The sequence below is a fragment of the Hypanus sabinus genome, chromosome 18 (genome assembly GCF_030144855.1).
Source record: "Hypanus sabinus isolate sHypSab1 chromosome 18, sHypSab1.hap1, whole genome shotgun sequence".
Taxonomy (NCBI): domain Eukaryota; kingdom Metazoa; phylum Chordata; class Chondrichthyes; order Myliobatiformes; family Dasyatidae; genus Hypanus; species Hypanus sabinus.
This window is the reverse complement of record NC_082723.1, coordinates 40,720,024-40,732,769: the sequence shown is the minus strand read 5'-3', so window position 1 is coordinate 40,732,769 and position 12,746 is coordinate 40,720,024. Positions and strand designations below refer to the sequence as shown.

Below are 12,746 nucleotides of genomic sequence, written 5' to 3'. Positions count from 1 at the left end.
GATGAAACTGGGAGGGGGAGGGGTGAAGTAAGGAGCTGGGAAGTTGATTGATTAAAGAGATACAGGGCTGGAGGAGGGGAAATCTCATAGGAGAGGGCAGAAGGCATGCAAGAGAAAGAAAAAGGGGAATGAGCACCGGAGGGAGGCAATGAGCAGGCAAGGAAATAAGGTGAAAGAGGGAAAAGGGGATGAGGATTAGAGAAGGGTGGGGTGGGGGTGGCCATTACCTGAAGTTTGAGAAAGTGATGTTCATACCAGTAGGTTGGAGGCTACTCAGATGGAATAGAAGATGTTGAATTATTTAATCCTTTACTGGGTGACCAAGCTCTCTGTCTTTTAATTAAATCACCCCATGTGCGGTTGATTTCAGTTTGACTCCTTCCTTGTATCCCAACAATATCATATTTTATGACTCCCATTAGTTAACCAGTTACAAAAAAAGAGAATGTAACTGGAAAAACACATCTACACACAGATACATGCATACAGAACCAGAGGCATTCCCACTCCTTAAATAGCATTTCATTCTGTGCAGAATAATTTTTCCTCCCATCATGGATGTTCCTTAAAATTGTTCTGCATAACGAATAGTTAGGAAAATGTACATGGCTGTCTCCAAATCTCTGCTGACGCCCTTTCCGGGCTCTCTTCCCTGGGCACTTTCCCTTTCTTTCTGGTTTGTAATTACCTTTCTCTTACATTCCTTTGCATGGATTACCTTCTACACTGCCCTCAAACCCCTTCCTGCTCAGGGCTGTTTTCTCTTCCTGTCTCTTCCTCTCCCCACCCAAAGCCCCAGCACACTTCTCCCCACCTATCAGATCTAGATTGTCTGACTCCTGCATTAGTTTTAGATTATTCCCTTACTGTACTCAACTAAGCATTGATTTCTTCATGCAGAATCATTGGAGCCCTTTGTTGAATTGACGGTTTCAATTGCTGCAATTTAGTTATTGTGAAGAATTTATTTCTGAGCCATTAAATTCTATCAGGAATTTGATCGTTTTTGGCTTGAGTTGTAGGTCTTCTGTTTCTGGGCATAGAACCAAGTTACACTGGTTTTCACCTTTTTTTTCTCCCCGAGTTTCTTCTGCATTTTTGTCTTACCATAAAATGGCACTATTTTGAATAGTTCAATTGAGCACACAGACTTTGTGGAAAGTGAATCTTTCCATGTTGCAGGCAGGACATTGATAATGTGGTTTAAAAAGCATGTGGCTTACTTGTGTAAATAAAGGCATGAAATTTAAATTGAAAGAAATCTTGTTCAAACTTCATAAATAATTACGTACGCCTTGAGTGGAGTACTGTGGATTGAGGCATGGTAGCTCAACACTTAGTGCTGCTACACAACAGCTGCAGTGACCCATCCAATCTTAACCGATACTGCCAAGTGGAGTTTGCACATTCTTCCTGGATTGTGTGGTTCTCCTGGTGCTCTGGTTTCCCATCAAAGATGTGTTTATATTAATGCAGGTGTAGGTGGATGGAAGGAGAATCAAGATGGAATTGATGAGCATATGAAATATAGGTTGAAGGAAATAAAGAGGAAATGGACCCGAGGAGATTTCGCTGAGAGTTAGTGTAAACTTGATAGGCAAAATGGCCTTCTATATTTGTGAATATGAGAAGTACTGAAGTCTACGCACCACCTTCAGGAAAGATGTAATACAGCTGTGCTGGCTTCCCTTTCCAGTTTATCAAAAGAATGGGTGGTCAGTGTGTCCTTGCTAATGAAGACTATTTGGTTACTCCTGTATCTGAATGGGGAGCAGCCACTGTTCTTACTCTTGACCCTATCTTGGTTAGACAAAAATAAATTCTCCAGTTACTGTGCAGTGATTGCTGAGATCAGAAAGGAAGTCTGTGGTACCTACTCCTGATGACTGTCTACTGACACCCTCTTAGATGGAGAAAATAAGTTGGATTAGGTTTCTGCTTCTAATCAGTGTTGACTTTCAGTTTTCCCCTCCCAAGTTAGAGATAGATGCTCTTGATCACTGCCCAGGGACTCCTTCCTTTAGAAAACAAGCAGTAGTATTTTCAGCCTAAAATGCCAAGTGATGGTCAATCTTTGCTTCCCTTTATGCCTGACCAGACCAAAATGCAGAAATTAGGATGTTGTCTGATAACACCATGTCAGGCAGCGTTTTTAGGGAGAGAAAAACAGATTTAATATTTTAGGCTCTGAACTAAAACACTGCAGTACTGCAATTCTGAAACAAAGCAGAAAGCACGTAGAATTACAAAGTAAATTATGGAGTATCACTGGGGAGGAAAGAGTTAACATTCCAGGTCATCAAAAAAGTCATCTGTCTGAAGTGCTAACTTTAAAAAGAAATTCTGCTCAAATGTGCTGAGAAGTTTCAACACATTCTGCTCCTCTTTCAGCTTTCTAAACATCTTCATTGATTTCTTTGTGTATATTCACTATGGTCTGACCAAATTAGCCAGAATGTTCAAGGTTTAGAATCACCCAGATGGGCATGATTCATATTGTTTAATATAAAAGTAATCTAATTACAAACAGAAGAAACTGCCCTCCTGAATCTGAGGTTATGTTCATCTAACAGGGTCATTTGTGGCGGGGGTGTTAATTGGAGGTGCAGGGGAATAATTTGATTTGATTAATTTCGATTTAATGAAAAGCCCCAAGGTAGAACTACACCAGTCATTACTCTAAAGAACAGCTTGGACATTTATATTGTTTAGTTAGATTTCAGCCCATCCACAACATTTGGCACTTGTAGGCATAGACTCCCGCTGAGTTTTATTTGACAAAAACCTTATAGTTAAGCTCTGATTGTGTCCTCTTTCGAGAGAAGAAATTTAAGACCTGGGTCAGAACTGCATGATATTCTGTTGTGGACCTGGATCAGAAATGTATTTAAACCAGAAGTGCCTTAAGAAGTGAGTCATTGAGAGATCCAGTAAGAAAAGAAGTCCTTTGGCTCAACACTCCACCATTAAGCACCTTTTGTTTTACACTTGTCCTACCCTAACTCATTTGATTCTCCCTGTATTTCCATTAATTACTCCCATATCCCCACAGATTCTGTTTAACTGCATAGATTTACAGTAGCCAATTAACTGTCAACCTGCGTGTTTTAGGACATGGGAGGAAACCAGAGTATCTGGAGGAAATCAATGCAGTTGCAGGAAGAACATGTAAACTCCACATAATCAGTGCCTAAGTTCTGTATTGAACCTTGTCACTGAAACTGTGATCTGCATTGTTGTGCATACACTCTAGGTCACTGTTGTTACATTATCCAGAAGTATTCAGACTTGCTCTTTTTGATGTACATAACTCAGGCAGTGGGGACCAAAATCAGTAGCTTTAATAATATAGGGTGTACATGCCAGGGGTCATTGCTGTAATAACTAATGTAATGCAACACATTGATGTAGGTAAAGCAGTGGATGTAGTGTATATGGATTTCAGTGAGGCATTTGATAAGGTTCCCCATGCAAGGCTCATTCAGAAAGTAAGAAGGCATGGGATCCAAGGAGACCTTGCTTTGTGGATCCAGAATTGGCTTGCCCACAGAAGGCAAAGGGTGGTTGTAGATGGTTTGTATTCTGCATGGAGGTCAGTGACTAGTGGTGTTCTGCAGGGATCTGTTCTGGAACCCCTTCTCTTTGTGATTTTTAAAAAAATAAATGACCTGGATGAAGAAGTAGAAGGGTGGGATTGTAAGTTTGTTGATAACACAAAGGTTGGGGGTGTTGTGGATAGTTTGGACGGTTGTCTGAAGTTACAGGGAGATCGATAGCATGAAGAACTGGGCTGAGAAGTGGCAGATGGAGTTCAACCCAGATAAGGGTGAAATGGTTCATTTTGGTAGGTCAAATTTGAAGGCAGGATATAGCATTAACATTAAGACTCTTGACAGTGTGGGGGATCAGAGAGATCTTGGGGTCTGTGCCCATAAGACACTCAAAGCTGCTGCGCAGGTTGACAGTGTTGTTAAGAATGCATATGGTGTGTTGCCATACATCAACCGTGGCAATGAGTTCCAGAGGCATGAGGTAATGTTACAGCTAAGTAAGAACATGGTCAGACCCCACTTGGAGTACTGTGTTTAGTTCTGGTCACCTCACTACAGGAAGGATGTGGATACTATAGAGAGAGTGCAGAGAAGATTTACAAGGCTGTTGCCTGGATTGGAGAGCATGCCTTATGAGAATAGGTTGAGTGAACTTGGCCTTTTCTCCTTGGAGTGACTGAGGGTGATGGAGGTGTGTAAGATGGAGAGTCATTGATCATGTGGATAGCCAGAGGCTTTTTCCCAGGGCTGAAATGGCTAACACGAGAGGCATAGTTTTAAGGTGCTTGGAAGTAGGTACAGAGGGGATGTCAGGGGTAAGTTTTTCACACAGAGTGGTGGGTGAGTGGAATGTACTGCCGACGACAGTGGTGGAGACGGATACGATAGGGTAGTGGTCACCAACCTTTATAAGCCCAAGATCCCCTACCTTGGCCTTAGTAAAAGGCAAGATCGACCCCAGATCAATTAGTTACGTGCATGTGCACCGCAGCAGAAAAGACCGAAATTAAAACACCGCAAGCCAAAAGTAGAAATAATATATAAACACTAGGGATACCCATCCCATTTTTTTGCACCGCGGACCGGTTTAATATTGACAATATTCTTGTGGACCAGCCGACGGGGGTGGGGAGGTGGTGTTAAACAGGACAGGAATACAGCGATACTGGAAGCAGGTTCCTTATGTCCAGTCTATTCCACAGTTTAGTTTTCACGGCTCTCGGCACATAGCTTCTGTCCTGTGCTGCTCATGTTTTTTCTGCTTAAAAAAACTCAGCGAGTTTGTCTTTAAGTGCAGAGTGCTTGGACTCAGGGTACCGAAGCAGTTTTGAGTTCTTCATTGCCTCATTAGACAGCCTCCGGGCCCGAACTCCAGCCTCTCGCCCACCCGCCACCAGACGCCTTGGCCAGCTGTTGTTGTTTGTGGGTCGGGTGAGAGGACAAGGTTCTCTTCCGGAGGTCCCCGTGCCGGGTCCACGGGGGTTGCAGTCCAGAGAGACCGAGTGAGGAGTGCGACAGGACACGCACCCCCCCCCCCCCCCCCGTAGGATTTATTGGCTGATAAAAGTTTGTTTCAATAGATCACAGCATGGTAGCTGCTCTGATACTTAGGAAACGCTGAGCCCGAACTAGGTCTGCGAATATTTTAGTGCTGGGTTCCACGTGAACATTTGGTGTGTTAAACAGATTTAGAGGAGCAGGCCAGTAACGATGGCACTTCCCGTCGGCCGCCCGAGGCCAACTGGTAATTCCTGGCGTGAGGGTATCACTGCGTTTAGGCGACTGATGACCTTGTGTGTGTTCAAGTTCAATAGTGGGAATGAGGAAAGGTGCAGCTGACTCCTGTTGTTTCCTTGCGGCCCGGTGGTTGGGGACCACTAAAGTACACTGTGTAGTGCTGGGGGAGCTACACACATGTGCACTGGGCAGAAAGAACGGAACTAAAATCTCGCAACCCGGAAACAACCTCTCAACAGTATTTATATTTATTTTTTTCGGGATCTACTGGGAAAGTCTCAAAGATTGACTAGTCGATCGCGATCGACGGGTTGGCGACCAGTACAATAGGGTCTTTCAAGAGACTCTTAGAAAGGTACATGGAGCTTAGAGAAATAGAGGGCTATGTGGTAGGGTAGGGTAATTCTAGGGACTTTCTAAAGTAAGTTACATGGTTGGCACAACATTGTGGGCCAAGGGGCCTGTAATGTGCTGTAGATTTCTATGTGCTCTGTAATATGATCAAGAATATATAGACATCCAAACGGTTGTGGGATCAAATTGGAGAGTACAAATGGATCCACAGGAATAATGAGCAAAAGCAGAATCTAAACAGGTAAAGCAGGAAATGTGGAAAGAAACAGAATTGATGTTACAGGTTGAAGATGTCCGACAGCTGATTTTTTTTGATTGGTCACAGTAATAAAGATTTTGTTATCTCTTGATGAGTGTTTAATAGATAAGAATGGAACAAGATAAAATATCTTATTTAAGATTGACTGGCGATGTCAACAATCAAAATCTGCTGAGAAGATGAAAAGGGATGAAAGCCCAGTGGCTATTGTTGTTCCTTTCTATGCCTACGCATAGCAGCGGCAACCTTGCCATTTCTTTAGCATTTGTCTGTTTACTATGAGGCTGAGCTGCAAGCTTGACACTCAACCCAGCACAGACGGAAAGTGTCCGTGGAGTTAGCTGAATTGGAACCCAGGACCACTTGCCTCAAAGTCCAGTGTTGATGCCACTACACTACCAGCCAGCAAGTGGCTCTTGTCATAGAGGATTTAATACACCGTTTTGATAAGGGACACTTCATTACCACTGCAAGAACATTAACCTGATGTGAGAAAGAAAACATGAGAATCCTGCATATGAATGAAGAGATTTAAGAGATATTGACGGTTTTAGCATTGAGGGAAGAGCTCCCTCTGTTGTGCCATCAACTGCATACAGTACAGATGCATGCTGGATGTGTGTCAGAGTGGGATGTTCTGATTCTCACTTTGAATATTGTAGAATCTGTGTTAAATTACCTTTTCTGTAGAGATGAGATTCATAACATCGGTGATGCATTGTTGTGTACAGTCTGAGCTTGCAATGGCTTTTTCATTCAAGATGGGTTGGGTAATTCAACATTCCAGAATTGTATGCAAAGTACTGTTTGTTCAAAGCAGTGTAAAGCAATTACAACATTCTCTAAAGCCTTAGTATTTGCAAGGACTTGTGGTAAGTATGCAACATACTTCCTTAGAAAGGTGCTGATGAAAGCTTTTGCTGAGTTTCATTTGTGGTTTTCTTGTTCTTTTTAATATCGTGATCCTCAGACTTTCAAATTGTTTTCCTTGATATTGGTTAAGCTTGCTCTGAGCCTTGCCCATAACAAAAATATCTCCACACTGCTTGGTGTTTGCTGAGTATACTACATTCCAGAGCTGTGTACAATGGCCTGTTGCCCAAGGGCATTGAGCTGATTGGGAATTGAGTCCCCTTAAGAGGTAGTCATATTTAATCTGATTCTAATTTATCTGTGTGTCTGGGATTTGGCAGAATTGTATTCCAGCTTGCACAAGAGGAGAAATTTTTGCTGAACTAATAGGTAAATGATACTTCAACGCACATGCCCATATGAGAATAGTTTGATTAGATCTTCAAAGTTCAAATTATCAAAGCACATGTATGTCACTATATACAACCCTAAGATTCATTTTCTTGTTGTCATACTCAAATCAATGAAAAAATCAATTAATAGAATCAGTAAAAGACTGCACCAACTTGTGCGATCAACCAGTATGCAGTAGACAACAAACTATGTAAGTACAAAAATAAATAATAACAATAATAAATAAATGAGCAATAAATATTGAGAACATGAGATGAAGAGTCTCTGAAAGTGTTCATAAGTTTTGGGAACAGTTCAGTGATGGGGTGAGTGAAGTTGTCTGCTTTTTATTTAATAGCCTGATGGATGAGGAGTAATAACTGTTCCTGAACTTGGTGGTGTGAGTTTTGAACGAGCTGAGCGAGCCTGAGGCGACCCAGGGGGTTACATCAGCAAACTTGAATATGGCATTGGAGCGATTCTTAGCCACACAGTCGTAAGTGTAAAGCGAGTAGAGCAGGAGCTAAGAATATGCCCTTCTGGTACGCCCGTGCTGATGGAGCTGATGTTGCCAATTTGAACTGACTAGGGACTGCAAGTGAGGAAATCAAGGATTCAATTGCACAAGGAGGTGTTGAGGCTTAGGCCTTGAAGCTTATTGATTAGTTTTGAGGGGATGAAGTATTGAATGCCAAGCTGTAGTTGTTTAAGATCATCATGATGTAAGCATCTTTGCTGTCCAGATGTTTTAGGATTGAGTGAAGAGCCAATGAGGTGTCATCTGCTATGGACCATCAGCCAAATTTCCTAGGGTCCCACCTCTTCACTAAAATAGATACCCTGGTCCCAGTTTGCACGAGAAACATTCCATGAGTCTGGAGCCCTCTTGGTCCTTCAGCCCTGGCTGATTCTTCAGGTCCCGTCCCTTCTGCGAGACTCTTTGCACCTTCGTGTGGGACAGCCTCCCAAGCCCATTTGAGTTGGCTCCCTGAGGTGCTGTACTTTCTGAGTGAATGGGAGCAAGTAATCTGATTTAAATGTGAAATGTATTCTGAAAGATATAGGATTTCATTGGAATGAAGAAGGCACATTAGTGCATTCCTAAAATTCTGATCTTCATCTTGCCTGCTCAGTAAAATATATTACCGTTATCCCTTTGTTTTGATGCTTGGTATTTCTTTTATCACCTGGTTTCCATGTATCTGTGTTGCACTTGGGGAAGAGTGGAATTACACAGCCTGTATAATTAAATTCAAAAGAGTATTTTTTGGTCCAGATAAGAAAGAAATTGTTCAATTTCTTATTTTGTGCTTGCAGGTAAACTCACCTATGAATTCAGTAAGCAGCACAGAGGATGTGAAGCCACCTTTAGGAATCAATGGCGTGCTTAAGGTGCCATCTCACTCCTCAAATTGTCCGGTTTCGCTGACTAAACACATCTGTGCCATTTGTGGGGACAGGTCTTCAGGTGAGTGGATGTTTCTAGTCATTTTGACATTCTATTTCTCTGTTCAGTCGTCACCAGTTGACAGATTTGCTTGAATTTTCCTTTTAAAAGGGCTCAGCTTAAAGTTAGTTCTTTGTTAATACAAATGTCTCTGTCCAGTTACCTTTTTGTCTAGCAACATACAAGGCTTAGTGTTGAAAAGGTTCTTCTGACACCTGAGTTACAATACTGCACAATGAATAATCTGTGGAATGGTTTGGCCCACTTTGCCTCAGTGACTGGTGAGCTATGTTCACCACCTTCTTTACTGCACTTACGCATTGTGGCATATGGGTATCCAAAGTTGGCTCTTATCCACAAGCCTGTTGGACATGCAAGCTTGAACCATAGTAAAGCCTCGACAGTTGATTAAGCCTTGCCTGAATACTGATGATCAAATTGTCAAAAGATTTAAGAATATTTGGGCATTCACCACTTTGAACAAGAAGGCGTGGACGTAGAAGCAGAATAAGGGCTTCTGGCCTATAGCGTTTACTGTGCCATTCCATCAGGGCTGTTGTATTATTCCTCTCAAGCACTGTCTCCTGCCTTCTAATCAAGAACCTATCAACCTTTGCTTTAAATATACCCAATGATACGGCCTCCATTACTGACTGTGGTAATGAATTCCACAGATTCACCACCCTTTGGCTGAAGAAATTCCTCCTCATTTCAGTTCTAAAGGGACGTCCTTGTGTCTTGTGATCCGAGACTCCGCCATTATAGGAAGCATCCTCTCTTCATCTACTTTAACTAGGCCTTTCAATATTTGATAAGTTTCAACATTATTACCTCTCATTCTTCTGAGCTCCAGTGACTAAAGACCCAGTGCAATCAAACACTTCTCATACACTAACACTTTCATTCCTGGATTATTCTTGTGATCCTCCTCTAGTCCCTCTCCAATGCCAGCACATCCTTTTTAAGATAGGGTGCCCAAAAGTACTCATATACAATTACAAATCAATCATTCTATTTAATAAAATATGGCATTATATATAAAAGATGTAATATAACAACACTCAAAATTTAAAAATTATTGCATTTTAATATATTAGGTGATTAGATTAATTGTTCAATCCATAACTTGACTTGATTGACAAAGTGAAACCTTCTCCCTCACAGAGCTATTCCACTCTCTCAAAATGAATTGAGTAACTGCAAAGGAACTGCCAAATGATGGCACTCTGCCATTGGATTCCATTGCTGGAATGGGGCCAGAGTGATAGTAGAGAGACTGTCTGAAAGTTCACCATTTCTTTCTTTGCATAAGTAGTCCTCAAGGGATTTAGATTATTAGTCTATCTTGTGTGCCAGTGCTGGATTACAGCTCCCAGTGTAAAGTGTGAGGCTGGAGACACATGTTCCTAATACAAGAAAAACACTCATCATGGAATTAGGGTCAGGCTCTGATTGGAAGTCTCAATTTGTTTCAGCATATGTGAAGAGTAGGTAGTAGAGCTCTCCATGGAATAACAGAACAATTAAATGCAGTGGAGGCCAGTTGAGTTGTGAGCCTGTATATTCTTTGAAAGAGCTAACTGCAGCATCCCAGGGTGAGTACTCAAGTGTACGTGGCACAGCTGGCTGGCGTGTTCAGAGTCATTTTTAATCTCTCACCCTCTCAGTGCCCCCCTGCTTCAAAACATCCACCGTTCTTCTTGTACCAAAAAACCAAGGTAGCACATTTGATCAATTGCCATTCTGTCGCACTCACCTCAATCCTAAGTAAATGCTTTGAAATGCTTTGGTCAAGGACTACATCTGCAGCATGCAAGCAGCCACATTGGACCCCCTACAATTCACCTACCGACACAACCGATCAACAGATGATGCCTTAGCGCTACACCATCCTCACTCGCCTGGAGAAGAGGGTTGCCTATGTTAGAATGCTGTTCTGGGACTGCAGTTCAGCATTCAACACCATAATTCTCCCCAGGTTTGACAAGAAGCTCAGAGACCTTGGCCTGCACTCTGCCTCCTGCAGCTGGATCCTGGAAATCCTATCAGATTGCTGGCAGGTGGTAAGGATGGGCACCCTCACCTGCCCCTCTGACCCTCAACACCGAAGCCCTCTCAGGGCAGTGTCCTGAGCCCCCTCCTCTACTACCTACACACCGTGTTGTCACACATAGCTCCAATCTGGTGATCAAATTTGCAGATGACACGACATTATTTCCAACAATGATGAGACAGGGAGGACAAATCAACGACCTGTCACAGTGGTGCCAAGGAAACAACCTCACCTTCAATTTTGTAAAAATGGAGGAGTTGATCATGAATTACAGGAGAAACGGGGACAGGCTAGCCCCTATTGATGTCAATGGGACTGTAGTTGAGAGGGTGAGTAGTTTCTAGTTCCTTAGTATACACATCACCGAGGATTTGACCTGGACTGTACATACTGGCTGTGTGGTGAAGAAAGCACAACAGCACCTCTTTCTCCACAGACGTCTGAAGAAGTTCGGCAAGAGTCCATAAATCCACAGGACTTTCTACAGGGGCACCATCGAGAGCACCCTGACTTGCTGGGTCACTGCCTGGTATGGAAACTGTACTACCGTCAGTCGCAGGGCACTGCAGAGAGTGGTTTTGAACAGCTCAGCAAATCTGTAGATGTGAATTTTCCTCTTCAGAACATTTACAGCAGCAGGTGTGAAAAAAGGGCCCAGAGGTGCATCAGGAACTCCAGCTACCCCAACCACAAACTGTTTCAGCTGCTTCCGCCTGACAAATGGTACCGCAGCATTAAGACCAGGATCAACAGTCTACTGGACAATTTCTTTCACCAGGCCAACAGATTTATTAATGCACATTGATCTGATTGCCTTTCTGACTGTACTTACACAGAAATGAAAGAATTATGTATACAATCTTGGTGTGCAGTATCCTCCCACATTTCCCTTCCTTATTGCTTGTACGTCACAACGGAGATGCAACATGACGTTTTTTACTCCCTCATATTGTGAGATGAATGTAATAAATACAATAAATTCTAATTCTAAAACTAAACAGCCCTACTTGTCTGTTGTTTTTTTCTTAAAAGATAAATTTTTCCATTTAAGTTATTAACCATTTGAACAGTGTGCTGTGGGACTTCTTGATCTTGGTTTAAAAAGTGAACAGAGTACAAATGCTCCCAAAGTTCCTGATTGTCTTTTTGTATTAAATCTCTCTTTGTAGGTTGAGTTCATCATGTTTATATTCCGTAATTTCATACATAATTTTAACATTATTCCCTCTCAATCTTTCAGGTAAACATTATGGCGTTTACAGTTGTGAAGGTTGCAAAGGATTCTTCAAACGCACGGTGCGCAAAGACCTTACCTACAATTGCCGTGATAACAAGGACTGTATAATTGACAAGCGTCAGCGTAACCGGTGCCAGTACTGCCGCTACCAGAAGTGTCTTGCCATGGGGATGAAGCGGGAAGGTATGGGCGCAGACTTCAGAGGTGTGTCTAGTTAGGCTAAGGGATGTGTGCAGGGCTCGCTCTGCGGAGGCTCTTGGTGACGTGCAGCTTTATTGCAGAATAATTAACACTGAAACCACCTATGCAGCTCCACGGTGCCACCAGTTGTGTAGTTTGGTTCTTTCATTCCCCTCAGTGCCCACTACGAGACCCTTGCTCTGGCTGGTCCTGGAGTTGGATGTAACTTAAAGAATGGAAACGACACCAATGATGCCTTGATGTCAGTAAGGGTCTGCAATAAAATTGGAACGTGGGTGGGAGCTTGATTTCAAAGCATAGCTGGATCTTGATTTCACCAAATTTCAGAATGAATCACAGGGTTGTGATAAGCGGCTAGAACCCTGGTTGATCTGCCACTGTCTAGGCTGGGGATTGAAAGCCAGTAATCGAGAGCAGAAACTCTGGTTGACTTTTTCACTCATTCTCGGGCAAAGAGCTTTGCTGATTTTGCATTGACTAAGACCAGCTCAATACTCATTGGTCAGGAATACCATCCTGAGTGATGTAGGGCTCATTCTCCCTATTTAGCCAGTAACTTGTTTTTCTGAAATTGTTCTTTTCCCCAACTGTTTTGGGGAAAGGACCCTGACCTGATTCTGACTAATCCAAGGATTTGTTCTAATTTTTAAATTTCACTCGAT

The 12,746-nt window shown here is 42.5% G+C and overlaps 1 protein-coding gene across 7 annotated transcripts in view; it reads left to right on the top strand.

Moving 5' to 3' along the window:
* Window positions 1-12,746, top strand: part of LOC132407550 (retinoic acid receptor RXR-alpha-A) — a 129,492-nt gene that overhangs the window by 80,741 nt on the left and 36,005 nt on the right. For 6 of the 7 annotated variants that reach the window (XM_059994254.1, XM_059994257.1, XM_059994252.1 and 3 more), the window contains 2 exons: window positions 8,464-8,614; window positions 11,887-12,087. In XM_059994254.1, coding sequence (XP_059850237.1) covers window positions 8,464-8,614; window positions 11,887-12,087 — 352 coding nt within the window. The remainder of the gene's footprint in view (window positions 1-8,463; window positions 8,615-11,886; window positions 12,088-12,746) is intronic. The other variant, XM_059994259.1, reaches the window with a different exon arrangement.